The 27,422-nt window shown below is 41.6% G+C and overlaps 1 protein-coding gene across 2 annotated transcripts in view; it reads left to right on the forward strand.

The window, feature by feature from the left end:
* The window catches only part of EPHB1 (EPH receptor B1), a 417,402-nt gene that overhangs the window by 361,479 nt on the left and 28,501 nt on the right, over window positions 1–27,422 (forward strand). For both annotated transcript variants that reach the window (XM_028518706.2, XM_036030689.1), the window contains 2 exons: window positions 2,759–3,006; window positions 10,639–10,854. In XM_028518706.2, coding sequence (XP_028374507.1) covers window positions 2,759–3,006; window positions 10,639–10,854 — 464 coding nt within the window. The remainder of the gene's footprint in view (window positions 1–2,758; window positions 3,007–10,638; window positions 10,855–27,422) is intronic.

A 27,422-nucleotide genomic window follows, 5' to 3' on the forward strand; every position in this document is an offset into this window, starting at 1 on the left:
TTTCACACTAAAAATATCTTTGATGCAATTTTTTAAAATATTGTTTTGTATACAAACACATACCCCATAGGGGTACCTACTACATAGCACATTCTATAACTTGCTCTTCTTTTCTTTGCTTAACAATACAATGTGGACATCTTTTGAAATCAGTACATGTCACTCATCTATTAGTTTTCACTAGCTCATGGTATTCTACAGGAGGTGGTGTCATTTTCATCTGTCTTGAGTCATGGTCATACGGTGTTTGGCTATAGAAGATGCTACAGCAGACAGCCTTTTATAAAAATGTAAATACTGGCACTTCTACTTCTTATGGATAGAGCAGGGATAGAGCCTCCAGCAATTTAGAACCCAAGAATGGACAAAGCAAAAGCCAAACAAAAATAATAAATATGATGCCTCAACTTTCATCTACATGCCTACCATGAATGTACCAGGCAGGCACTATAGTGGGGTATATAAGCTATTAACGTGAATGAGACTCAGCCTGACCTCATGCAGTTCACCAAAGCTGCATGTGATTAAATGTCAAGACCAATACTACACATGATATGTCTCTTAGTATTGTAAGGTCCATGTTGAAATCTTCTTAATGCTGCTTAAGCCAACCTCTACTCTTTCTATATTCTAACAAGTTCCATTGACTCCTGAGCAGTTTTGCATGAAAAACCCTTTCATGCAGCTTCCTTCCAATCTTTTTTGTAGCAAAAACAAAAGGAACTTGTAACTGAATCACAGTGGAGATGTTAACTGACTTTTCTAATGTGGCCAGTAATTTATCTGATTGCTCCCAGTGTGGTCCATCATTTTCCTCCAGAAGCTGAAAGTAAAGAGGATAGTTTTCCCAGCAGAAAGCCATGTTTCTCCTGTCAGCCCTTTGACACACATTTCAGTGATGCACTTACAAGCAGACACTAAACTGCTTCCCATGAAAGAACTGGAAGTTAGAAAACCAAGTTAACCCATAAAATAACTTTTGAAAGTACATTTAACAAGATTCAACAGATTTTTTTAAGCAGCTAGGAAAGTGTCACCAGATTGCTTTACCCCTGGTGATTTTATCACAGAAATGTTTAAATGCTGTGGCACCCATGGAGGTCTGCAACTCCTGTTTGCTTGGGGAAACCACGTACTGTTCAGTTTCCAGGACTGCAGTTAGCTGCCAGCCTCAGCTGCAGCACCTTCAGGTTCTTCCCCAGCCAGTGACTGAGCATGGGGGGATGCTAGGGCCTGGAAATTTCTGGAATGGGCATTCTTTGTTCTGGAGCTTCCCGCTGGGTTGGACGAGATTGTCAGATCTGCAGTGCAGTCTGGGGTTCTCCTTGTCCGTACGTGACTACTTCCTCCTTTCTTTTCATACTGTTAGGTTTGCATGGTGATCTGGGATTCTGGCCAATTAGGCTCCTTCCCCTTTTATCCTGCACAGTGTCTGCTAACCTCCCTTCCTAACTCTTCAGAGTCTGCCTTCTGAAGGACCCGATAGCCACAGACATTTTCAAGGCAACACAGGAACATTAATGCTATTCATTAGGTTCAAAAAACTGAAAATGTGAACATATCCCCTAGCTCCATGGCACATTCTTGTGCCATGCTCTGCTAAAAATGAATGCTGACTTTGCAAAATTGTCCCCTCACTTCAGTTATTCAGCGGGGGCACAAATGAAAAATCCAATATGGGGTAAAACAAACTCATATATATGAAAGAAGTCCAGCCATTGTTAAATAACAAGTACAGTTTGCAGGACATCGATGTAACCCAGCAGTCAAGGAGGGTGGACTGGAATGCACATGTGTGAACATTGACAACTTCACTGTATTAGTCAGTGAGGGTGGTGGATACTTTTGAGTGAGCATGTGTACTGTGTGGCTGTTGCATTCAAAATGACTGAGTGAGTAGAGCAACGAATCTACATCAAATTTTGCATTAAGCTTGAATGTTCCTCCATGAAAACATTTTGAGTGATTCAGAAGGCTTTTAGGAATGATGTAATGTGTTCAGCACAAACAAAAGGGTGGCACAAATGCTTCAAAGATGGTTGAGAATGTGTTGAAAATGATCCATGTTCTGGAAGGCCTGCAACAAGAAGAACATAAAAGAATGTTGAGTGCATACAGGCTGCAATAAACAAAGGTCAGCATCTGACTGATCAGCATCTAGTGCAAGAAGTAGAAGCTGATCTGGGGACTCCAAAAACTACTATGTCTGAGATTTTGATGTGGGATCTTGGCATGAAACATGTCAGGGGAAAAGTCATTCCCTGGCTTCTGCTACCAAGCAGAAGAATCATTGTGCTGCCGTCGCTAATGGCTTGATTCAAACCTCTACCAGTGAACCAGACTTCCTTAAGTTCATAATGCTGGGAGACCTGTGTGAGGTCCCAAGGTGCCTACTTTGAAGGGGACTTAGGCATCATTGTCCTGTGTATAATGTTTCTTATAGCTTCTTCAATAAATGTCTCTATTTGTCATAGTACTGACTGGGTGCTTTCTGGACAGGCCTCAGTATTCTGAAATTCCACTTTAGTTACTCAAACTATTTCTAAGATCTGGGCTAAGGAATGTGTTTTAGTATTCCTTCTTTGTTTGTCTTGAACTGATTACAGCCAAGTCATCATTACAATGAGATAGCACCATTTCCACTTCTGCCTCTCTAATCACAATTCCACTTTAAGCACCATTGTTTTTGATAAGCTGCCTCCCCGTGTGGTTCCACAAACTGAGAAGGAAGCAGGTAATAACTGCATTCTTGTTGCAGGAGAGTTTGGAGAGGTGTACAAGGGGCGTTTAAAACTTCCAGGCAAAAGGGAAATCTACGTGGCCATCAAGACGCTGAAAGCTGGGTACTCGGAGAAGCAGCGTCGGGACTTTCTGAGTGAGGCAAGCATCATGGGACAGTTTGACCATCCCAACATTATTCGTCTGGAGGGTGTGGTCACCAAAAGTCGGCCGGTCATGATCATCACAGAGTTCATGGAGAATGGCGCCTTGGATTCCTTCCTCAGGGTAAGCGAAGCTCAGGGGCATGGATGATGTTAGCACTGCTGGACACTGGGGAATCCTGGCTGGGGAGAAATGTCCATGTGAGGATAACCTGCCATTCAGGAATCGCCCCATAAAATGTGGGTGGGTGTTGGAGGTGCTTATGAGATTAACAGATTTGTTGCTAAAAGAAAAGAACAAAGAGTTTGTGGACCCCTCAGGAGGAGGATGGCATGTTGCAGGGCCTCGATAAATGCTTGATGGACAAATAAGAATGGATAGATGGGGACAGAGAATGGCCATCCTAGAGACTGAAGAGACTTTCAGCTGCTCCATAGCCCCATGTGATTCATGCAGATGCCAGTGGCCACCTTTTCCCTAGCATGCTGCTTTCCTCTCCAGCCAGTTCTCATCATGTGCGGTTCACAGATGAAACAGGTTGCCTTTTTCTGGTGCCTGGGCCACCTGCCTTCTGGGCAAGAAAGGGAAAGATTGGGTCACTAGCATCCACAAGTCTTTTCTGGGGTCGATGAAGAATATGATTCCCTTTCAACCTGCAGCACAGGTAGGAGTGTCTTGAAGGCCTATGGCTGGGAAATCTGTAAGACCTTTGTCAGTGTGCCCAAATGGAGCCACACTGGAACCATTTTCATCTCTGTGAGGTATCACAGAGCTACTCAGAGAAGGGGTGAGTGCAGGTGGCCATGATGCTGATGCCTGGGGAATGGAGGATGATTAAACAAAGGCCAGGGAGAAAGGCCTCTTTGGACAAAAGGTTCAGCTGGGGATTTCAAGGGAGCCTAAGAGCAAAGGGGGCAGCACCAAAGAATGGGGCAGGATCCTCTAAACAAGGACTTCAGGGTAATACCCAAGTAGCAGACTATGCCTATCACCAAAGCTATCAAAGAGTAGCTCTAGCTGCAGAACAAAGAACCAGTTATAGTCAGTCATTGAAACATTCATGGGGTGACTGGTCTGGTTACTCGCTGTGCTGGGTGCTGGGCCTTTAGAGATGAAAGAGACATTTCTCTAATACTGTGTAACAAATAATGCCAGGACTTTAGTGGCTTAGCACAACAACGATTTATCTTGTTCATGAAAATGCAATTGGAATGGGCATCTTCATTCCATGGGGTGTCAGATGGAGCAGCTCAAGGGCTGAGGCCTGGAATCATCCTAAATCTTGTCACTCATGGGTCTTGTGGTTGATGCTTGGTGTCAGTATGTCTCCACGTGACCTGCTTGAGCTTCCTCAAGCAAGCTGGAACCCCAAAATAAACATTCCCAGAAGAGAAGGCAAAGGTTATATCTGCATTGTAACCTGGCTTCAAAAGTCACACAGCATTGTTTCAACCATAGTGATGGGCCCACCTAATGCGAGGGTAGGAAACAGATCCCATATTTTGATGAAGAACAGCAATTTAATATGTTCTTACACATAAGGGATGGGGGTTCTGTTATGTCCATCTTAGAGCATGCAATGTACCGCAGAAGTCCCTGCCCCCAAAGGCCCTAGTGTCCAAATCTTCCAGCAAACATATGCCTATATTATACTTCTGTTTCCATGCATGGAATACAGAGGTATCATAAGCAAAGAACTGAAATCTTGCTGGGGAAGCCAAGGAAGATTTCAAAAAGGATGGAGAACTTATCTGATATTAGAGAATGAGGAATTTGTAGACATGTGGAGGAGCAGGCAGGTGAAATGAAAACAGTGGAAGAGTATGTTCAAGGATCAGAGTCAGCATTGGTTCAAGGATCTGTCAGCAGCTACGTGGTAGCTCCAAAGCTCAGGAGCAGAGCTTAGGAGCTGCAGTGTTTCAGGAGGGTAGCTGGGGTACTTGTCTAGAAGTGGCATTTGCATAGTATTGAAACTAACTTTGTAGGGCAAGCACACACTTTTTGCCTTGTCTGAATCATTAAGCAGTAGTGCCCCCCTTTTTTGGTGGGTTTGGGGGATAACAGATGTAGATTGTGGACCCCATATACTTTGCCTGGCACCAAGTTCTTGAGGGTATGGATTATGCCTTGTGTTTTGCCACCCTGGTACGTAGCACAGCAAGTGCTTGGTAAATGCTAGTTGAATGAGAAATCCAAATAAGCATTTCTGGGACAAAAATGTTCCAGAGTGACAAGAGAAGTGTAGTTATTCTGAGTAAGCCTGGTTTCTTGTCCATGCATCCACCCCTCATGTAGGATCATGGATAGACCATGCTTCCTAAGGGTGTTTCTTCATGGTCAGGGCTCTCATGAAAACAGTCAAATAAAAGTGAATAGAAGGCGATGTTAGAAGAAAAAGTGTTTTCTGGAACGATCCTCCAAACCCTTTTGGGTGTCATTCGTTTCCTACATGTCACCAGACAGTACTTCACAGAGAGTCACAACATGATCTGGGACTATGATCAGATCCTCTCTCTCTCTCTCTCTGGATGGTGCGGGGAACAGGGAGATTCATTCTCAGGAGGCTGTGGGAAATCAAGGCCGCACAGTGTTGCTCTGCACAAGGCTATTTCCATTTGGAGCCCAGGACATGGGCGCATGTTGGACACCATTATTTTTCATGATGATGGGGCCTGTATAGTAGGAGAAAAGCTAGGGGCAAGAGAAGAGCACAGGAAAACCAGAGAGAAAGGGTGGCAAGAAAGGGACGGCCAGAGCAGGCAGCGCCAGGAGGAAAGGGGAAATGAAGCGTTTCTGACTCCTCGCACGGCATGGAGGCAGGTAATCTATAAATCTAATTTCAGCCTTACTAGCAAACCCTGGAGCATAGCAACATTAATTGATGTATCTGCTGCTTGATAAAATCTAAAAGTAGGTCATCAGTTAAGTTCTGTAGGTCCATCTTCTGAGAAGTGGAATAACTTTAGGATCACCATTCAGAGAAAAAAGGGGTTAATCCTCAAAACCTGCAGTTGTTTCCTCCCTCCAACTGGTCCTTTCACACTGGATATGGAATCTTTGGAGAGTGGCCACAGCTACTGCTCTGGGGCAGCATCTGAGAGGCTCTGGGCATTGGGGACCCAGTAAGCCCACTGGACATGACTTCTCACAGTCCACTCAGGCTCTTCTTCCATTGTGGGACTTAGAATCCCTCACATTCTGGAGGGATTGGAAACACCATTATTCTTCAAGCACACATTCAATGTGTTCATTGTATTCCATTTTTTCCCAAATGTCTGCCATGGATTATGTAGCATGCAAATCTATAATTAAATACTTGTTTCCTTGTTGGCATTCAAATTCAGGGGATTGAATCTCAGAGGCTCTTCCATAATCTTATGAACAACCCCCGATTCTCATCAATGTCCCACGCTTGAGCCAGCAAGGTCGACATGCTCTGTAAGGCTTTTATGCCTAAAATTTGGCCTTATGGTTGCTGCTGGTTCATTCACAGATGGTCATAACTGAAAGACTCTTGGAAGTCACTGAGCAGTGACAAATGGAGACATTTCTCATCAGGGAAGCTCATTCATGGGCTGAAACTAGACAACAGCCACCCAGATGTCAGGAAGAGAACACCAGATTGGGAGCCCTGAAACCGGGGTTCTGCTTTGGGCTCTGCTATGAGTCACCCTGTGGCCTTGAACAAATCTGTTAACTCAATTTCCCAATCTATAAACTAAAGGCATTGAGCTAGATGATCTTGAAAGGTCCCTTTCAGTTAAAAAAAAAAAAGTCTATGATTCATTCTCTTCAAACAAATCAAATAAGGGTTTCATTTCCTGAAGTGGATTTGTCAATGAAAGTTGAAATACCTAAATCCTTCCTGTCTAATAAAAGGGCCAGCAAGTAGCTTCAGTGAATTTGAAGAAAAGCAATTTCAGCAGAAAGCACTTCATGAAGGGAAGAAAGTTTAAATCACTTCACCTAGGCTGTATTTCTTCTGTGTGCTGTGTTTTTACCATGTGCTCAGTGTGGCAGATCTTTTCCCAAAGTCACTAAGAAACCTCTCTTTTTTCTAATCTTGTTTGTTTTTATATGCTGATGTTCATACCCCTGGAAGTTCTTCCTGGGAAGTTATACCAATGAAATGAACATAAAACAGCTGAAATGTCAGAAAATCTTAATATGCTTGTATCTTTAAATTTCACCAAGATTATGAACTCAACAAGCATGACCCTGTCTTGTCATGATATGTGATTACCCTGCAGATCCTAAAGAAAATGCATTAGCCTTCGCAAAGTCAGCATATTCCAATGGAAAAGGCACTGGAGTTAAAAGAGTCAGAGAAGTATAGCATGTATGTAGTAGAAATGTCTCTACTTTTTATTTCCATTGCCATGGCAGACACCATTAATCAATCATGGCTTCTTTTCCTGTGAAGCTTATACACAGCTTTATTCTCCACCCAGCATTTGAGACAGCCATTACCAATTGATCAGAGATGGAATGCCAGTAGAGACATAATTTGCTGTTCTGGACTTAGAATCTTGTTGTAAGCCAAAACCACACTGAGTGATTGAAGGCTGATCACTTAAACTTTCTGGACTTAATTTATCTTCTCTATGAAAACAATATACTATTGCCTGCCTTTCACAGAACAAATTTTAAGGATTAGAACATATCTGTGAAGTATGACTTGCCATTCAAAAGTCAAGTAAAGGAAGAAGTCAGTGTTTATTGATTAACTAATCCAAACTTCAGGCTTGCATCATTAGTTTCCAATCATATGCTACTCCAGTTGGAGGGGGGAAGCTATCACATGCCAACCTGTTGAGCTCAGAATGGCCTGTGAACTAGGTTCTCCAAGGGCAATGGTCCTAGGGTGTCTTCCACACTTACCTAGAACCCACAGTTCTAGCCTTAGGTGTCCTCGGTGTCTCTCTCACCAGGCACCCCAGGTACATGGGACAGGTGATTTGTGTGACACTATGATAACAGCAGCAACCATTGCTGCTGTCTTAGTGTTCACTGGGCCCTGAGATAAGCCCTTTTACATGTATCATCTCATTTAACCTCACCAGAATCCTATGAAGCATGGACACTATGGGCACTATGTTCTTATTTTACAGATGTGAAAATCAGTACTCCAGAGGTTAAATGACTTGACCAAGAGCATGCATCCATTGAGTGGCAGACCCTGGATCCAACCTGGGTCTGTCTGACTACAAAACCTTGAATTTTAGCTATTTATTGGCTCTTGTTGGCCCTACAAACTCTAAGGATGATTGATCTAAATTTTAAAACAAATTAGATCATAAAACAGGCCTATGAAGACTTAAATGATTTAATGTAGAAACATAGACAAGTTACTGTACATGATTTCAACATTGTTCTTCTCAAAACTGTTGACCACCACCACCAGGGCCTCCCCCAACATCTGAATACAAGCTGGCTTCTTTAGGGAGACATTCGTTTTCAACAGCAGTGTTGTCTACATGCATGGAGAGGAAGTAACAACCTGAATTGAAAACATGTGACCCTGTGACTTCAGGCTCAGTGAGAATAGAATTTATAATAGACAGAAGGTACGTGAGAGCTTTCTGAGGACGCAGATCCCCAGAGAGCTACTTAATGAGGAGGAATGGTGCTGGCCTGGCTAACTTCTTGAGGAGGTATTGACTAAAGTTCATTAGTAAGAAGGAGAATTTGCATCTCTCACAGCATATCCAGCTTTCATAGATGGGCACCATGTGCTAAAAAAACAGTCCAAGTTTCCAAAAAGCAGTTCTGCACTATATTTTCTTTGGGGTCACTTAGAAGAAAATATTGTGGAAGAAGCATTCTGGGCTGGTGGTTAAGTTTTGACTTAGAAACAGCCTGGAATGTGGGGCATGTCGAGGTTGGTGTGTCTGAGGGTCCTCTTCTGGCAGGACTCTCAGGAAGCAGTGCAGGGAGCATCAGTGTGCTCCAGTCCTTCAACTTATCAGGGGGCATAACCCTGGTGAACGTAGGCCCAGACTTTCCATCTTGCATGAGGAAGTCTTCAACAATTCATCCTGGCATCGTTAGACTTTTTGATTGTTGGGGTTTCCTCTAATAAACAGGGTAGTTTTATAAGAGCTCGTTTACTTTTTCATACTTACTTTTGCATAGAAAATGCTTTTGCAGGAGCTCGTGTGTGAATGATGTGTCCCACATATATTTAAGTGAGGTAATGCATGTGAGTGCTTTGTGTACCACCTCACATATGGTAGGTGCTCAATAAATGGGAGCTTCTCACACTGTTTATGCTTCCTGCATTTTACATGAGGACACTGGGGCAGAGGGAATGACTGCCTTGCTCAGGTACTGTGTTCAAGTAACTGGACTGGACCCTGGGGGTCTGTCTCCTTCCACCTCTCCCCCCAGTCCAAGCATTTTTGATGCCTGAGCCATGCTCTACTTACAGAATACAACTCATAGCCCTTTGGGGAGCAGCTATGGCTGGACTAGATGGGAAAATGTATTCTTAGCAATGTGGCCCAGGGTCCACTTATTTAACCAGTGTGTGTAGAGCTAAGACCCAGAGGCTTTGGGGAGACAGGAGGATGGCACAGATTCACTCACTGAAGAAATGTCATCTAACCATTGAGGAGGGTATCCATCCAAGAAACTGATCCCACTCATGATTGGAGAGAGGACAGCACTGAAGGTTGGCATGAGGAGGAGCAGCTCTCATTCACTAGGAGGAGGTCCACGTGCCAGGCACCATGTGTGCACTTCTGCTCCAGTGATCCTTATGAGGCTGGCATGGTTAATTTAGTGTCAGGGTGAGAGCCTGGTAGTACCCAAGGGGGATACCTTAACATTTAATCCTGGAAACAGGGAGCAATGTACCAGTCATTCATTCAGCACATGTTTATTGAGCTTTGTCTACTGATTACATTAAAGCTCTCTATTACAGTGGTGACCACAAGAGGGAGGGTTCTAATGCTCAAATTGCTTAGATTCAAGCAGCAGGATAGACACACATACACACACACAAACTAAAAGTTGTGACATTTGATAAGAAGAAATGAAGAGTTTTCACTGAAAGATAGTAAGAAAATACTAAATATATTTGAGGAAGGGGACTAGTTACACCCTCCAGAAATACCCTCTCTGAAGAAACTCAAAAGGCAGGTAGGTGTTGATTATGGGGAAAAAGCAGAGGGAATGGCATGTGTAAGGGACCTAAGGCAGGAAGAGCCTGGCTTGGAAAAAGATCAAAAGGTCACAGCCACTGTGGCTTTAACACAGGCATGAGGGATAGGATACACCGGCATAACGCGAGGCACTGGCTGATCCCACGGGAGTCTCGTGGGCCATGCTAAGAAGTTTGGAGCTTCACCTTAACACAATGGGAAGCTATTAGAAAGCTTTAAGCCAGAGAGTGACATGCCCTGATTTATGTCTTACAAAGATGGCTCTAGCTCCAGGGTAGAGAATGGATGCACGGTGCACAGTGGCTGTTATAGGTGATGGATGACAATGACTTGGTTAGCGTGGTGGCAGTGGAGATGGAGAGGAGTGGATGGGTTTGCAATGTAATTTGGAGATGAAACTGACAGGGCTTGGCAAGGGGAAGAGAGCAGAACATTCAAGGAGAGGGATGAGGATGGAAGTGGGGGAGGGGGGACAGTGAGCGTCTGCCCAACCCTGAGAGGCTGACAAGCATCAGGGCTGTGGCACTTCGGCTTTTGTTTAACCACTGAAGCGCATCTTGATCCTGACGCCCCTTGTGTCTTATTACAGCAAAATGATGGACAGTTCACGGTGATCCAGCTGGTGGGGATGCTCAGGGGCATTGCTGCTGGTATGAAGTACCTGGCCGAGATGAACTACGTGCACCGGGACCTGGCTGCTAGGAATATTCTGGTCAATAGTAACCTGGTCTGCAAAGTATCCGACTTTGGCCTTTCCCGCTACCTCCAGGATGACACCTCAGACCCCACCTACACTAGCTCCTTGGTGAGTCCTTCTTGGTATACTCAGGTGAAAGCATGGCAGAGAAAAAGGTGGCTGAAACACGTCTGTGGACCCAGGACAGAGCCATACTCAAAGGGACTGGGACCTGAACTTACATCTCTACTGGGGGAGCCAGGTAGCAGGAGAAATGTCCATCTGGGAGAAACAATAGCAGCTGGCTGTCCAGGCAAACATTTGGGCACAGGCTATGAGAAAGGGTCAGTGTCTACTCTGAAGCCATGGTGTTTCTTAGCCAATGGGAAGAGGATGTTTGGAAAAGATGATTTTGGGGAATCTAAACAGTTAGACAGTGGCATCAGAGACATTTGTCAGCAGGAAACAGGCTCCAGTTGGGTTGACACTGTGTCACTGGGTAGAACTTGCTCTTCTCCTTTTCTGTTGCTTCTAGATAGCTTTAAATACAGCTACAGGATGAGTTCTCTTACATTTGTTTTGCATGCTCTACCTCCCCCTCCACATCCCAGGCAGCTCTAATCATCTATGTCTAACTGCCCAGTTAACTTGTGCAGGTCCAACATAGAGCACTTGATTTACTTTAGGGTTTCCCTTCCCCACTCTCCAGCTCAGTGGTTGCACTGCAACCAATGACTGAAACCTAGGAGTCAGCCTTGATTTTTCTGTATGCCTCATCATCCATGTTCAATCTCTCAGCGGCTCCTACAGGTTCTTGTAAAATCCGTCCTTTTGTTTTCATCTCTCTGCTCCCAAGTACCATTCTCTTTCACCTGGACAGTTACAGTAGCTTCCAGCGAGTCCCCCTGGTTTCCTCTTATCTTCTTACATCCACTCCCAACAGCATCCCCTACCAATCCAGCTGTGATCTTTAAACTTGCCAAGTTATTATTATTATAAAAAATGAAAACAATACAGAGAAATAACAGGAAAAAGACACCAAAGAATCTATTACCCTGAAACAGAGGTTAGTAAACTAAAAGGGCAGAGAGTAAATATTTTAAGCTTTGCTGGCCAAGAGGCAAAATGAGGCCATTATGCAGAAAATTGCACAACTGTTTAAAATGTAACCCTTTAAACAGGTAAAAAACACCATTCTTAGCTCAGACATTGTAAAGAGCCAGGTAACCAGCCAGATTTGTCAATTGGGCCACAGTTTGTTTAGTAGCCCCTGTCCTGAAGCATCCATTTTAATACTTTTACATTTTTCTCTTTGTTCAAAACTGCAAAAATTTTTATTTTATAAAAATGGAATCATGTTATACCTATTATTCTGTGTCTTGTGTTCGTAAACATTCACGCCCACCAGGAGTGTGTGCTGCCTGTCTTCCAGCATCTTTACCAGCACTGGAGGGGATCAGTCTTTAAAAATTTGCCAATCCAAAGATGAAAAATGATACTTCATCTTAATTTGCCTTTTTGCCTGACTGCTAGAGATATCAATGCCTTTTTGCATAGTTATTGGCACTCATGTTTCCTCTTCTGTTCTTTATCTATACATACTTTTACCTATTTTTCTATCAGATTATTTGCTTTTTTCATTTTTAATTATTGATTTGAGAGAGAAAGAGAGGAAAGTAGAGAAATAAAGAATCATCAATTTGTTGTTTCACTTGTTTATGTATTCACTGGTTGATTCTTGTATGTGCCCTGACCAGGGATGAACCTGCAACTTTGGCATATGAGGATGATGCACTAACCAGCTGAGCTAAGTGGCCAGGGCTATTTGTGGTATTTTAGAAATTTACAAGTGTTTTTATAGTAAGGATGTTAATCCTTTGTCCACCATATATGATACAATCAGTTTCCCCTCCCCATCTGTTAGTTGTTTAATATTTTTTATTATACCCTTTGACTTCCGAAAGTGGCCAGTATTCACGTAGCCCAGATCAATTTTTTTCCTCTATGCCATTTTGGATTTTCTGCTTTGTTTTAAAAGTTCTCCTCACTCCAAGTTTATAACATGCTTTTTAAAGTTTCCTGTATTATTGGGGGGTTCTATATTTAAATATTTAATATTCCCAAAATTTATTTATTCTTCTTAAGATTTTATTTTGGAAATTTTCAAGCATGCAGAAGACATGACAGAATTTTACAGAGGACAGACATTTCCCACCACCTAGATCCTGGAGTTCCTGTACATTTATCACTCCACCCTATTTTTTTGGTGCATTTCCAGATAAGTTGCAGACAACAGTACATATCACCCCTAAGCACTTCCCCATACATGTCTTTAGCTGAAGTATTTGTTTATAGTTTTGTTTGTTTAAGGTAAAATTTTCATATGCAAAAATGCATGAATATTAAATGTACATTTAGAGTTTCAACAAATGCCTACAACTCAGTAATGCAAACTCCTATCAAGACACAGAATATTGTTTCACACCAGGAAGTTCCTTCATGTCCCTTCCCAGTCACTTCCTACCCCTACCCCACACCCAGAGGCAACCACTGTTCTGGTTTTGTTTCAACCATAGGTTTGTTCTGCTGTTCTAGAACTTCACATAAGTGGAATCACACTGCATGTGTGCTTTGTGTCTGGCTGCTTTAACTTGGCATTCTGTGTGTGAGATCCATTCATATCATGTGTAACTTGTTCCTATGTATTGTAGTATTATGTTGCTCATTTATCCATTCTCTTATTGACAGATGCAAGTAGTATTCTCAGATTTGTTTTGAATATGTATTAGGACAAATATTACCCCTGTTTTTATACAGATGAATAGATTTATGCCACTATCACATATTATATACATTATCCATTTTTATTGAATCACATGTCATCTTTGTCATACAAGTTTGTTATATGAACTATGCTTTGACTTTTAATTCTTCTCCATTGATCTATTTATTGATTCTTGTGCCCAACCACATTGTTTTGATTATTAACTTCAGCAAGAGTTTACAATCTGTTTAGTTCTGATTTTAATAATTTTAGCAAGAGTTTTACTATTTGGATAAAGTAAGGTATCCTTCATTCTTTTTAAAAAGACTTTCTTGGCTCCTCTCAAATACATTTTGTTTCATGTGAAATTTGAAATCACTGCATCCAATTTTAAAACATGTACATACACACTAACCTTTGGATTTGAAATGGAATTCTGTTATACCTTTGGAAGAACTAATATTTCAATGACCCTGAATCACCCATGTAATGATGTGAGCCAAATATGCAATTTGTATATGCCTTATATTAAAATTTTCTTAGGTAAAAACTCCCCACATTATTTCCCTATATATATTATTTGAATCATTTGTTATGATTTTTGTGTTTCTTCTAAATCATAAAGCTTATATACCCCTACATCTAAGAGCTTTCTCAGTTCACCTGCCTGCCCATATGTATCATATTATTCCTCCATGGTTTGCCTTTTATGTAAAATAAAGAAATTTTCATGTTTGCTGATTAAACAATTTATGTTTCTATAAGTGCAAATTATTTACATGAAAAAAATATTTTTGAGCATCTACTATGTACTGAGCCAGGGCTAGGGGCACACTCATGATCAAAAGGAGACATAGTTACTATGCTCACATCACAACTTAATGAAGAAAAAAACATATTAAACAGACATGTATATAAATAAGCTCATTATTACCAGTTGAGATAAGAGCCAGGGTGTTCTGTGAGAATGTGAGTAAAACAATGCGTAACAAAATAGTCTGATTGTATCTAAGGGAATTAAGGAGGGCTTCCAGAGGCAAAGATGGTGATGCAGCAGAGGTTTTAACAATAAGTCACCCAAGTGATGGGGTGGGTAGAGCACTAAGAGACACAAACAGCATGTATAAAGAACCTGTGGCAAGGAGGGAATGGACTTTTAGAGCAGCTGAAGGAAAACCCTTTAACTTGGCATTTGGAGAAAGAGGGGGAAAGTGACCAAGGTGGTCAGCAGCAGTTTCAACTGCAGGGCCTCCTAGACCCCTTTGCTGAAATTTACAGCCTGAGGGCAATGGAAGCCACTTAAGGGCTCAGTGCATGTGTGCATGCATGCTCAGGTGCACATACAACCCAAAGGTGACAGAATTTCATTTTAGAAAAATAACCTGGCCTTTCTCTTGCCTTTTCCTTCCAATCTCTTCCCTCCCTTTCTTTAAAGACAAAAATCCCTTTCTTGCCTTTCTTCTTTTTTTTTTTTTCATCAATAAATGATTTGGCAGGCCCAAAGTAAATGTTCTGAGAAAGGGAGGCGAGCCCTAGCAGGGATTGAGACCTGTGTGGGAGGGGGCTGGCAGCTCAGCAATATTGGAAGACCAGCTATATACAGGGACATTGATAAATACATTGATACATTGGAGGTAGCATACACATATAGAAAGCATGAAAGCTGGAATGAATTGTGTGGTGCTGGATTGGAATTGGAGGTATTGGTATGAACTTATGGTTTTCAACATAAAAAAGGAGAGAGAGATAAATATAGGATGAGAATGCCTCAAACAATGACACTCAGGTAGCAAAGAGTACACCTGGCTCTCAGGTCTGGGATTCTATATATTCTTTTACACTAAAAGCAATCAAGACTCATTAGAGAGATGGCCTTTTCTAGGCACTGGTGGAGAAGGTATAAAATAAGCTGGCAAATCTTTTTGTTCCAGAAAGCAAGAAAATACTCAAAGAATGATGGGGACATATCTAAGGAACGATATCCAGCTTGAAGGGCCTCTTAATGTCCAAACATGGGATAATTTGAGGCTCAAAATATATAATGATAGTATCAGTTTATAACCTATTAAATAAGGTAAGAACTATGCCACCCACACTAATAGGGATATAAATCAATAAATTAATTAATAGAAGAGAAAGCTTTCTCAATGCTGGAAAAAATATATTATCAGAAAATTCTTATTTGGTGACCATCAGATTAAGTTAAGAAATATCAATGGATGCTAAGACTTAGGATGAAATTCAGAAGACAAACAGGATTTTACGTAGTGTTCTCCCCCCAAAATACTTATTACAAAAGGAGAGAAAGTAACTTTACAAATAAATTTGGCAACACCATCTGAATCAAGTGAATAAATTTCACTCCAGCAATAGGACAAGTGGACATTGAGTGGCACTTGATAGGATGCAATGAAAAGAACATAACATTTGAGATACTCTGTTCAAAATGTTCTAACCTGGGTCTCATCATTAGGAAACATCAAATTAACTAAAATTGAGGTACATTCTATTAAACACCTGGCCTATGATTTTTAAAAATTCCAAGGTCATGAAAGTCAAGGAGACTGAGCATTTGTCCCAGATTAGAGAGTATAGGGAAGTTCTATAACCAACCAGGGATTAAGAGGCCATTTCTGGGACAGTTGTTGAGCGTTGGAATGAGTTATCTGGGCAAAGAGTGTATGGACATTCTTTGTGGTATTCTTGCAACTTTTCTATAAATTTGAAACTGTCATTATATATGTATATACACACATATATGCATATATGGACATGTATATGTATATATAAACTGTCTTTAAAACTTACATATGGCATAAGCATTTACCCTGGCTGCAGTTGGAGGATGGGTGTGAGAGACAGAGGTGACAGTAGAAGCAAGAAAAGGCATCGGGAGGCTATGGGACAATGGGGGTAAATGAAGCTCAGAGGGATCAGGGGAGTAACGTAAAAAGGACTTGACAGTAAATGATGCTTAGAGGTGAAGATGATGGAAGTCTGAGGATGGTATCCAGTGTCTGACCTGTGCCTCTGCATGGATGAGGGTGCCATTCTCTGAGAGTGGGGATCTGGAAAGGAACTGCTTAGAGCAGTAGAAGGGTTGGGAAGGGTTGGGAATAGATTGTAGGTTTGGTTTAGAGTGTGTTTCTCAGACTTTGATGGGTATCAGATTTTCCTGGAGAGCTGATAAGGAGCACATAAACTCATTGAAATAGAGTGGGATCTGTGTCTTCGCATTGTTACCAAAATTTCCCAGCCAATTTTGATACTTGTGTCATTTTGAAAGACTTGTTTAGAACATTTTGATTTTTATGTGTTGGTAGGATATCAAAGTAAAGTTGAAAAATATATGTCTTTGAAGCATGGAGAAGTCCAAATGAAGATATATATTTAGGAGTCATTGGCATAAAAAAAAGGAATGAAAACAGTGTGTATAAAAGTAATGACTTGGGAGAGAGTGGAGTGAGCAAAGGGCCTCATTCTGAGTGTGCGAGCTTGGTGTTCACCAATACGAAAATAGGGGGCATGGAAATCCAATTGTTTCTTTTCTCCAGAGAAGCAATTACTGAGATTTTACTCTAAATCCTACCCCCCTCATTTCTGAATGAAGGATCTGAGGTCCAGAGTGGTCTTATTGGAGGTCACTTAGCTTGTCAGTGAAGCTTGGGCCCTTCAGTCCAGGTCTCCAGACTTCGAGTCCAGTGCCCAGGGTGCTGTGGCTTCCTCTCTGGCCCCACAGAGTGATGGACCTCCTTCCCAACTTCGGTCATTTACGATGTCCCAGAAAGGTTGTGTCTCTGTCTTTCTTTTCCCTCCTTTTTCTCCCAAAGGTCCAGCAAAATATTGTCTTTAGAGTCCAAGTCAGCTGATATCTTTGCCAACTGACTGCTGGCCTTTGGGTGATTCCCACAGAGGCCAGGCAATATTGAGTCTCCCCCACCCCATTTTCAGGCAGAGGAGGGCAAGTTACTAACTTTTATCTATATATTGCTTTTCAGCTCTATTTTTACCCTTTTTCATGGTTACTCTAGAATCTACATATATAAATATATATTTTTTACTTTTTCAGTTTACTTAGGGTTAATATCATACTTACCATATCACATACAATGTAAAACAACAATATAATCAAAACATATAGGTGCATTTACCACCCCCATCTCTGCTGCCCTTCACATTATAATTGTCATGTGCATTACATTTACCTACATTAAAAGCACCCCAAGACAGTCTTACAATTTTTCCTTTAAACAGTCACATGTACCTTTAAGATACTAAGAGGAAAATATTTTATATTAACTCAAAATAGTTCCCATTTCTCTCACTCTTCCTTCATTTCTGATAATCCAGCTTCCCTCTGGTATCATTCCTTTGGTCTGAAGAACTTCTTTTACATTTCTTGTAATGCAGACCTTCTGGCATTACATTCTTTTAGTTTTCCTTTATCAGAGAAATTGTCTACATTTTGCATTCATTCCTGTAAGACATTTTTTGCTGGATATATAATCCCCGGTTAATTGGGTTTTCTCTTTCAGCACTTTAAAGACCTTGTTTCATTGTCTTCTGGTTGTCTTGTTTTACATTGTTCATTGTCTTCTGGTTGTCTTGTTTCATATTGTTCATTGTCTTTTGGTTGTCTTGGTTTCTGGTAAGAAATCCCACAATTGTTTGCATTATTGTTCTTCTGTGTATGTACTGTGATTTTCCTCTGGTGTCTTTCAAGATTTCTCATTATCTTTGGTTTTTAGCTTGACTATGTTGTTTCTGGACATACTTCCCCCCCAAAATTTATCCCATTTTAGATTATCTAATATTTTTAAGGGATTATATCTCACTATTTATAAATTTAATATTTATGTCTCATTATTACTTGGGATGTTTTCAGCCATAATTCTTCAAATATTACCTCGGGTTCCTTTCCCTCTTCTGGGGCTACAATTACTTTACCTACATGTAGAACTTGTGAAATTGTCCCACAGGTTCCCAAAGCCCTGTTTATTGTTTTCCCTAGTTTTTTTCTCTTTTTCAGATCTACCTTTAAGTTCACTGATTATTTCATTTGTCATTCTCTTATACAAAAAGAAAAAAGTCCCTCTAGTGACTTCTTTTGGCTCTAAAATTTCTTATTAATTTTTATTTTATACTTTCTAATTTTCAGCTGAGACACCTTATCTTTTTCTTCATCATGAGCGTATTTTTGTTTATCTCATGAAGCATAAGTACAATAGCTGCTTTAAAGTTTGGGTCATCCTAGGTTGGCATCTTTCCCCCATAAAAGTGGATCACATTTCCCTGGTTCTTCATGTCTTGTAGTTTTGTATTATGTACATTATGAATGTCACATTGTAGAGATTGTAGGCTGTTAACACTGATCAATAGTGTTGGTGTTTTTGACTTAGCAGAAAGTTAACTTGGTTAGGTAGACTCAACCTGCAGACTGTGTCCTGTCTACAGTGGGCAACAGTTCATAATTCAGGTTCTGTGGTTTTCAGTCTGCATCATATATGCTTGGTCGAAGGATCAGCCAGAGAATTTGGAAAAAGTTTATGCCTAGAATATGGGGCTTCCTTTCACTGGCTCTCTCGTTTTCAGGGATTCTTCCCCCAACTCTGCAGCAGCTCTAATTATCCTGGACTCCTTCTCTTGGTTCCTCTGACCAGAAAAAGGATGGGATTTTTAATTAGAGTTTTAGCCAAAGGGCAGACTTAGAGAAATGGACCTGTGGGAAAAACTGCAAAAGGTAAAATTGACCTCTTGCTGTACAGTTTCTGGAATCCGTAGGTAGTTTTTCTGTTATTTTCTTTCCTCTCATTTTTTTTCTTTTCTTTTCTCTTCTCTTGTACACTATTTTGTTACTTGCTGGAGATTTGTTAGAAGCACACTGCTCCAACCAAAAGTGGAACCTCAGTTTATTATCCTCAATCAACAGTTCCATAAAACAGTTCTTAAAACCACTCTACTCCATGTTAATACCCCTGTCTCATGAAGGTTTCTTTTTTTAGCACCATCACCTTCTAGTACATCTTGTTTTACTTAGTAAGTGAAGACATCATTAATAGCCATAAAAGTTTTCTAGTCTTTCCTAGTAGGCTTTCAGGCTTCATCTCTCATTCTGTCTTCTCCACCATCTCTCTGTTTTAAATCGCTCTTTCTAGCTCCAGGAGCATTGACTTCCCACCAGGCTCCTCGAATAACAAACAGATCAAAGTTGTTCCTTTGTGCTTTCTTGTGATTGGGATACACCCACTAAACTAGGGAGCAGGTCTGAAGTGCCCTTAACATTTCCATCCTTTAGGAGGGAGAGAGAAATGAGCTTGACTGGGCTCTGATGCCTACACGATTTACACAATTTCTTCCTGGCAGGTGTATTTCTGAATGCTCTTATGGGTGTTCAGATTAGCATTCCCATGTGTTTTAGTTTACTCAGGCAGCTAAAACAAAACACCAAAGACTGGGGAGCTCAAACAGCAGATTTATTTCTCACAATTATGAAGACTGAAAAGTCCAAGATCAAGGTGCTGACAGATTTGGTGTCCAGTGAGAACCTTCTTAGTGACTTACAGATGGCTACCTCCTCACTGTGTCCTCACAAGGCAGAGTGAGAGTAAGAGCTCTAGTCTTTCTTCTTCTTCCTCTAAGGACAGTAATCCATTATGAGGGTGTCACCCTCATGACCTCATCTAAACCTAATTACATCTTAAAGATCCTACCACCAAATACTATCACACTGGGGGTTAAGAATCAGCATATAAATTTTGGGAGGACAAGAGCATTCAGTCCATTATACCATGCTTGTATCACAGACCAGTTCTCAACCTTTGACTTCACAGGTCATCTCTGCTTATCATTGATCCTGTCTCCTGTTATCAAGAGGAAAAATACAGGCACATGCATACTAGGAAAGGTGCCACATCTCTGATTAACTCTATATTAGGGTCTCATGTACACACAGGCCTGAGGCAGAGCCCAGGAAGGTGCATTTCACACAAACACCATGATAATGCTGGCATGACTAGTCCTAGACCGCACTTGGAGAACTGCTGCATTGAAACTGCATTAGGGGGCATATATCTACTTCCAAAACTTGCATTGTGAGAAAATGCCATTTACCTTATTTTTCAAATATCAAAGTAAGTCTGACACTGAGTTTCTATCCTGTCAAGCAAGAAAAGAAAGTGCAATTCCTGTCATCTGGCAACTCCTCCATTCCCCAAGTGCAGGGTGTGTGAGAAGCATGCTTTGCATGATCTGGAGCCCCCTGCCTCTGGCCCAGCCTCACCTCTGACTGAGCAGGCAGGTGACCAGAGACCTGGAGACAGATGTGGGCATGGGCTCTGTGCTGGGGACACCCTCAGTCTTGAGATCCTTCTACACCATAGCATCAAAAACATGCAAAGTAACATCTCAGTCATTTTCACTGTCACAGTTATCAGTGAACTGGTTGCCCAGTAGACGGGGGTTTGAACTCACAGAGGGTTTCTTGCATCACATTTGTTTAGTCCCCATGTTTTCTAATAAATAAGCCTTAAGAAAATGTCTTTCAGGTTGCCTAAGGGGGTCACCCATGTCTGGGATGCAGAGTTCTTTTCTCTCCAGTGTACTTTTCTCAGAGTCTTTCAAAGAACAGGAACTGCAGAGAAAAAGGAGAGGGTCAAAGTGCTAGCCTTAGGGCCCCCCCCCGCTTCCTCATGCCCAGTCCTGAGCCAGACCTACATGGGAGAAGTGGGTGCTACAGTCAGATACCCCCTTGGGGAAGAATAGCAGACCTGCACCATTGTTCCCTAAAAGAGCAGGGGACCGAGGGCAGAGCTGGGAGCATAGCCATCTCCTATCCAGGCTGCCCAGACTTCCTGTTCCACCAGAAATGCTAGGTATAGCCCTTGTGGAGGACAGACTGGTTTACAGGACTTTTGTGGACAGGAAGGCTCTGTGAACTTTCTTCAAGGCCTTTAGTAGGTAGTTGCCATCAGCAATGCACACATAGCACATACATGTATACAGTGCAGTATACCCACATAAGCAGGGACACACAGAGAAATATATCCACACACATACACTTACACAGGCTTCCCAGAAACAGACACATGAAGGCACAAACCTTGAGTCAGTACAGGGTAACGGCTGGCTTCTTCCTTTCATTACCACCGAGAAGTGAATTCAACTGCTATCAAACTGTTTGTAGACTCTTTTTCTTATAATGTACTTAGTACTTGAAAGGTGCAAAGAAAGCGGGAGACTGTCTCAAGGGTAATCCTTCCTGCAAGCTTGAGGACAAGGCTGTTCAGTCTGCACTTGGCAGGTTCACTTCAGGAAGTTGCTGCTGAGTAGGTTGAGCCCTGTAACTGAGAGATTTCAGCTCAGTCTAGAACCTCCAGCCTTCAGAATGGAAAAGGTTGACTGGCTTCCCATCCAGTGACCCCAGGTCCAGCTTTATGTCTCCCCACAGTTCCTGATGGTTTTTACATATAAATCATGCTTTCCTTCCCTTTCTCATCCAGGGCTTCCCTCATGAGGCCATTTTCAAATTATGATTTCTCTCTCTTCTTTCAATCATTGAGCTTGGATAACAGGCTATCTCTTGGGTGGATGGGAAAATGAAGAGGAATGAAGACAAGCAAAGGAAAGAGGGGGAGAGCCTTTAATTGCAACCAGAATAACAGAGTCCTGGTCCCCTGGAAATTCTTCTATAGCATTAATTAAGTTGAGGGAGGAATAATTCAAACCTATCCCATGCTCTGCCATTCAAATATGTCTTCAGGCAGTTCTGCCTCCTTTTTCCTCTACTATGTCTCCCTGGGTCATTTTGTCACCAGATGCTCAGTTAGGGATATCAGGCCCTGACTGAAATGCCCTTTTGAGAAAGACTCAGCATAATTATTATTAGTAAGGCCAGTGTATTACTAGCATGAGTGAGATCAGGATGGGATTTCAGAGTCTGAGCCTATTCATGCCCTGAGAACTGGAGCAAAGTGTGGGTCAGATTTCTCAGAGAGCACATCTCTGCTCTGAACCTGGTGTGTGGGGCAGGTGGGAAAATTTTTCTTTCCTATGTGCCTGTCATCACTCCTGGCATCATGCAGAGGGGGCAGCCACCCTGAGGTGGACTCATGCAATGCCTCTACTAGCTGTTCTCCCAGCCAACACATTTACTGAGCACCTAGTATGTGCAAAGGAGCTCCCTGAATTTCCTTTCTAGCAAAAAAAAAAAGAGTAGGCATTAAATAACTAATTATGAAATTAACTTTGTAATTATTAGGTGCTATGGAGAAGCATTTTTCAAGGACTCTAAAGAAGCAATACCTGGGTTAAAACCCAGAGGTGGCAAGGAGTTAATTAGGGGATGATTATGATGAGTACCTCCTGGGAACTGTTCCAGAGCTGAACACAGACTCTGCTTCCTCAAAGAGGACAGAGTGGGAGGGGAGGAGAGTTCTGGGGGAACTTGTGCTCAAACACCTGGGAATGTTGGGAGACAAAACAAGTAGGGGTGAGTCATCATTGAGGTGTAGAGACTGTGTGAGTAGCCCAAGTGGGCCCACTGTAGCTTTGCTCCAATCTGTGAACTCCAGGGCATAGGCAGAGAGGAAGAACCAGAAATAAGAGTCCAGATACAAGTCCTCAGGGACTAGGGGAGGAGCCCTGTGAAGAAAGGTGAGAGCTCTTGGCTGGAAGCCCTGCTAGCAGAGGATGGCAAGTCAAATTTCACCTTCTCAACTGAGGGTCCAGTGAGAGTTAGTCAAGAAGTCAATGAACCAATTAATCAAGGATCAATGATTTTGTGCAAGAGGTGATGACCTCTGTTAGAGTAAGAAATTAAACTTTATTTATATTTACTATGTTGATTAGCAGTAGTATCTATAAATTACTTATTAAGATACAGACTTATTTTTCAGATTGGGTGCTTAATAAATAAAAGTCTGAAACCATAAGCTTAAAGTAAAGAGAGAACACTTTATTTGAGGTGAGAGGAGGGGATAGAGTAGATTCCCAGATGGTTAGATATGAACTAAGTGGTAAAACTGGGCACATAAAAGGTACTCAGGAAGAGTTATTAGGATGAATGGATGGGTGGGTGGGTAAATGTGTCAGGTTATGAGGGCTCAGAGGCTGAGAGTTTCCAGAAAGAAGTAATAGTCTGATTAGAATGTAAGAAGCCACAAAGTACCGGGTGTGCTCACTGGGTAGAAGCAGGCTGATTTGGTTGGTGTTGAGAAAAGAGTGTGCAGGCCAGTAAAATCATGGTATGTTTGCCCTAGAAGAGCCCTGTTATCAGCTGAATTGTGTTCCCCACAAAAGATGTGTTGATGTCATAATCCTTGTACCTGTGATGAATGTAGCCCTTATTTGGAAATAGTGTCTTTGAAGACATAATCAAGATGAGATCATACTAGATGAGCATGGACCCTAAAACCAATCACTAGTGTCTTTATAAGGAAAAGGAAAGTAAAACAGAGAAACACAGGGAGAAGGTGACCATGTGATTGATGACAGAGGCAGAGAGTAGATTGATGTATCTACAAGCCAAGGAACATCAAAGATTGCTTGAAAACACCAGAAACTAGAAGAAGCAAAGAAGGATTCTCCCTTACCAGTTTCAGAGGGAGTATGGCCCTGCTGACACATTGATTTCAGATGTCCAACCTCCAGAACTATGAGACAATAAACTTCTTTTGCATTAAGCCACGCAGTTCATGGTACTGTGCTACAGTAGCCCTAGCAAACTCACACAAGTCCATGAGTCCCACTGACTAGTTATGTCCCCATCAATGGGCAGATGTGAAGTGAGTGGCAGTCAGACTATAAAGGATGAAGACACAACATGGAAGGTCTTGGATGCACATCTGGAATTTACCCAGGATTCTGGGGAACCTAACTGCATTAAATTTAAGAAAAGTTAAGACAAAACAAAACAAAACAAAGCAAAATAAAGAAAACACTTTAAAAGAAAATACTTCGAAGGCAATGCTCCTTCAAAGATGCCACCCCAGTGAACTCCAGACTTTGTTGGTTAAGTCCACTGGGGTGGCACCTTTGCAGGAGTATTGCTTTCAAAGAGCTATGACCACAAGAGGTTACATTAAGGGACTGCTCAGGTTTTTGAAAACCCTGACCAGCTTTGAGATGCTGTGAGTCTTTGCAAATCTCCCTCTACTTCTGCAGGAGTCTTGTGCATTGTTAGGGAAGCTGATACAGGGGGTGGAGGTGTCCATCTCATGTACCCAGCCAAATGGGGCCTAGGAGGGAATGAGAACCTCCTCACAAAAAGATGCTTATGGGCCTAGAGAATCTCTAGAAGGTAAGGTGTTTATCCCAAAAGGGAAACCAGGCCCTTCAATCCAGCCCCCCCAGAGCATACAGAAGCAAGAGCAATTTAACAAAGATCCCAGAAGCTCAAAACCAGCTCTATCAAGGCTGAGCATATTACACTTCCTCTGGGAGAGCTGAATTCAAAAATCTGAAGGCAGCAAAGGAACTCTCATGCAGTACAGTTTACAGGAAGAGGGAGGCAGAGTATAAGGGGGAGAGGAGAAGAGAGAGCTGAGTGAGGGAGGAAGGGAAAAACCAGGAGGATAACTGATCAAAGGCCACTCTGCTGAGGGCTTAATCTGCAGATGCTCTAGCTGCACTGGGGGATACGTGGGAAGGATTTGAGCTGAAGGTTTTATTTTAATCTTCCCACAAAACCATTCAAGTAAACCCTTTCCTTGTGAGAAAATGAGAGAGTAGAAAACAGGAAAAGAAGAATCTCAGCAAAAAGACCCATGTAGACTTCTGCTAATATTGCTCACTTAGAGAATACATGCCATCTGGGTGTTTGATAAAAAGAAAAAAGGCGTAAAGTTCAAAGCCATGGATTCAGTTTATGAGTTGCAAGATGCTCGCCTCTCCTCACGGCCAGCTCTTTCTTTTGTTGGAGAAGGATTATTTTTTTCCTGGTCAGCAATAACTATCTTTGCAAAGTGATTCATCAGGTCTTCATTCTTTTATTCTCTTGTGGCCAAGGGAGCAGTAGGGAGAGGGGAGGTGAGATGACCCTGGTGACAAGAGCAAGACTGACCTCTATTTATTAAGTATCTGAAATTTTTCTATTAAAATGCAAAGCCACAACCCAGTTGTGCCCAGGGCTGACCCATCAGCTTCACATCTTGCTACTCCATGCCAGATGGGATGAGGATATCTGCTTTACTCCAGGCACATTTTCTTACTTACTCCCTATTAGAGGTGTATGTTTTGGGCACATACCCCAGGGCTCTGGCCCAACACTTAGCCGAGAGGAGTCATGAGACCCTGACTTGAGGCCCATCGTTTTTTGAAAACTTTTCCTTTGGAAAGGAATTTGGCCCACTTCAGGGAGCATAAAGAATGGCAGAAAATTCAGGGAGACCCCACCCCAAATTGCCAAGCAGTGTGAGTTCATGTGCTTTTAAACTAACATCACCAATAAAATGGTATAAAATAGCTTTGTAGTTGGGTTTGCTACCCTGAGAAGTTAGAAGGGCAAAGATTTGGCCAGGAAATGGGGGAGGGTAGGTAGGATGGTGTCTGATTCCTTACTATCACTTTAAGATAGCTTATGTTCCTCCTGAAGTGCTTTATGTGGTTGCACGTGCCACGGTTTTATTATCCAAAATAACGATTAGCATTCCACAATAGTTCTCAGTATTAGAAAATTATTTTCATAAGTAAATAAGACGCTATCATTTAAAATCCATTATTCAATTTTGGGGTTGTTTATTTGTATAGGCCTTTAATACCCATTATCCTACAAATATTCATTATCTTCAATGACAAATACACTAAACTCATTCTCTCCTTGCTTTATTTTTCAATGTTTTATCACATTTCCAGTCATGTAGCATAACTTGGTTCAGTAGCTCTAACGACAGATTCAATACCCAGAACTTCACAGTAGATAATTTCAAAGGTGGTTCTCTCAGCAATTGTAAGGACAAGGCTGAATTTTGAGACTGAAAACATGGTTAGAATCCTGAGTCTGCCAATTATTAACTTGGGGTAACTTACTTTACCTATTTGAAACTCCGTTCCATTATCTGTTTATTGGGAATAGTATATTATACTTGATCTATATCACATGATTATTATAAAAATCAAAGGAAAAATTGTCTTCAAAGTGCTTTAATAAACTTCTAAAGTTCTATAAAATGTAATAAAAAGTTACTATAAGATCTGATGAAATAGAATAAATTATTCTAGCTCTTAGCAAAACATTTTACCTGATCCTGGTGGGGTCAGGGAGGGGAATCTGTTCCAACAATATATGACATGCTAAATATAGTTAGCAATGAGTAGAACTAGTTCCTTTGAGTTACTAATTCAAGTGGCTCCTAATATAAAATTTAAACAATAGAATGTAAAGAGCACAAACTTGGGTGACAATGACACCAAAAGCTAAGCCCTTGTTCTGCTATTAACATGTTACTTCATGAGCCTCAGTTTTCTAATCTGCAAAGTGGGGATGTGAACTCATCTGTTAGTACGATTGTAAAAATTGAATGATATTAAATATCTAAGTGCCCAGCAGAGAAGTTGGTGCCTAGTGGACACATGATAAATGTCCAATGGCTGTCATCTCCCTGAAAGTGCCTCTTGAGAATGGGAGTAGAGGTATAGCCTACTCTGTGACAGTGTCTGTTTCTTCAGTACAAACTCACACAGTACATGATTGGTCAGTGGGGGAATGATGTCAGCATATTGTGGAAGCCTTGTGGTTCTCACAGGATGTTTTCCTGGGGCATTTATGTTTTGAAGCAACCGGGGCAAGCTTTCTTACAATGAAAGAAAAAGCCTTAGCATAATGAGAAGACCTTAAGAAAAGGGTTGAACATTGACAGAAAGACCTTTCTTTAATACAAATAGTGGCCCATTTAGTGGTTTCCAAAACCACTGCATTTTCCACTCTGTTATCTGGTGG

This window comes from Phyllostomus discolor, chromosome 7 (assembly GCF_004126475.2).
Source record: "Phyllostomus discolor isolate MPI-MPIP mPhyDis1 chromosome 7, mPhyDis1.pri.v3, whole genome shotgun sequence".
NCBI classification, from domain to species: Eukaryota; Metazoa; Chordata; class Mammalia; order Chiroptera; family Phyllostomidae; genus Phyllostomus; species Phyllostomus discolor.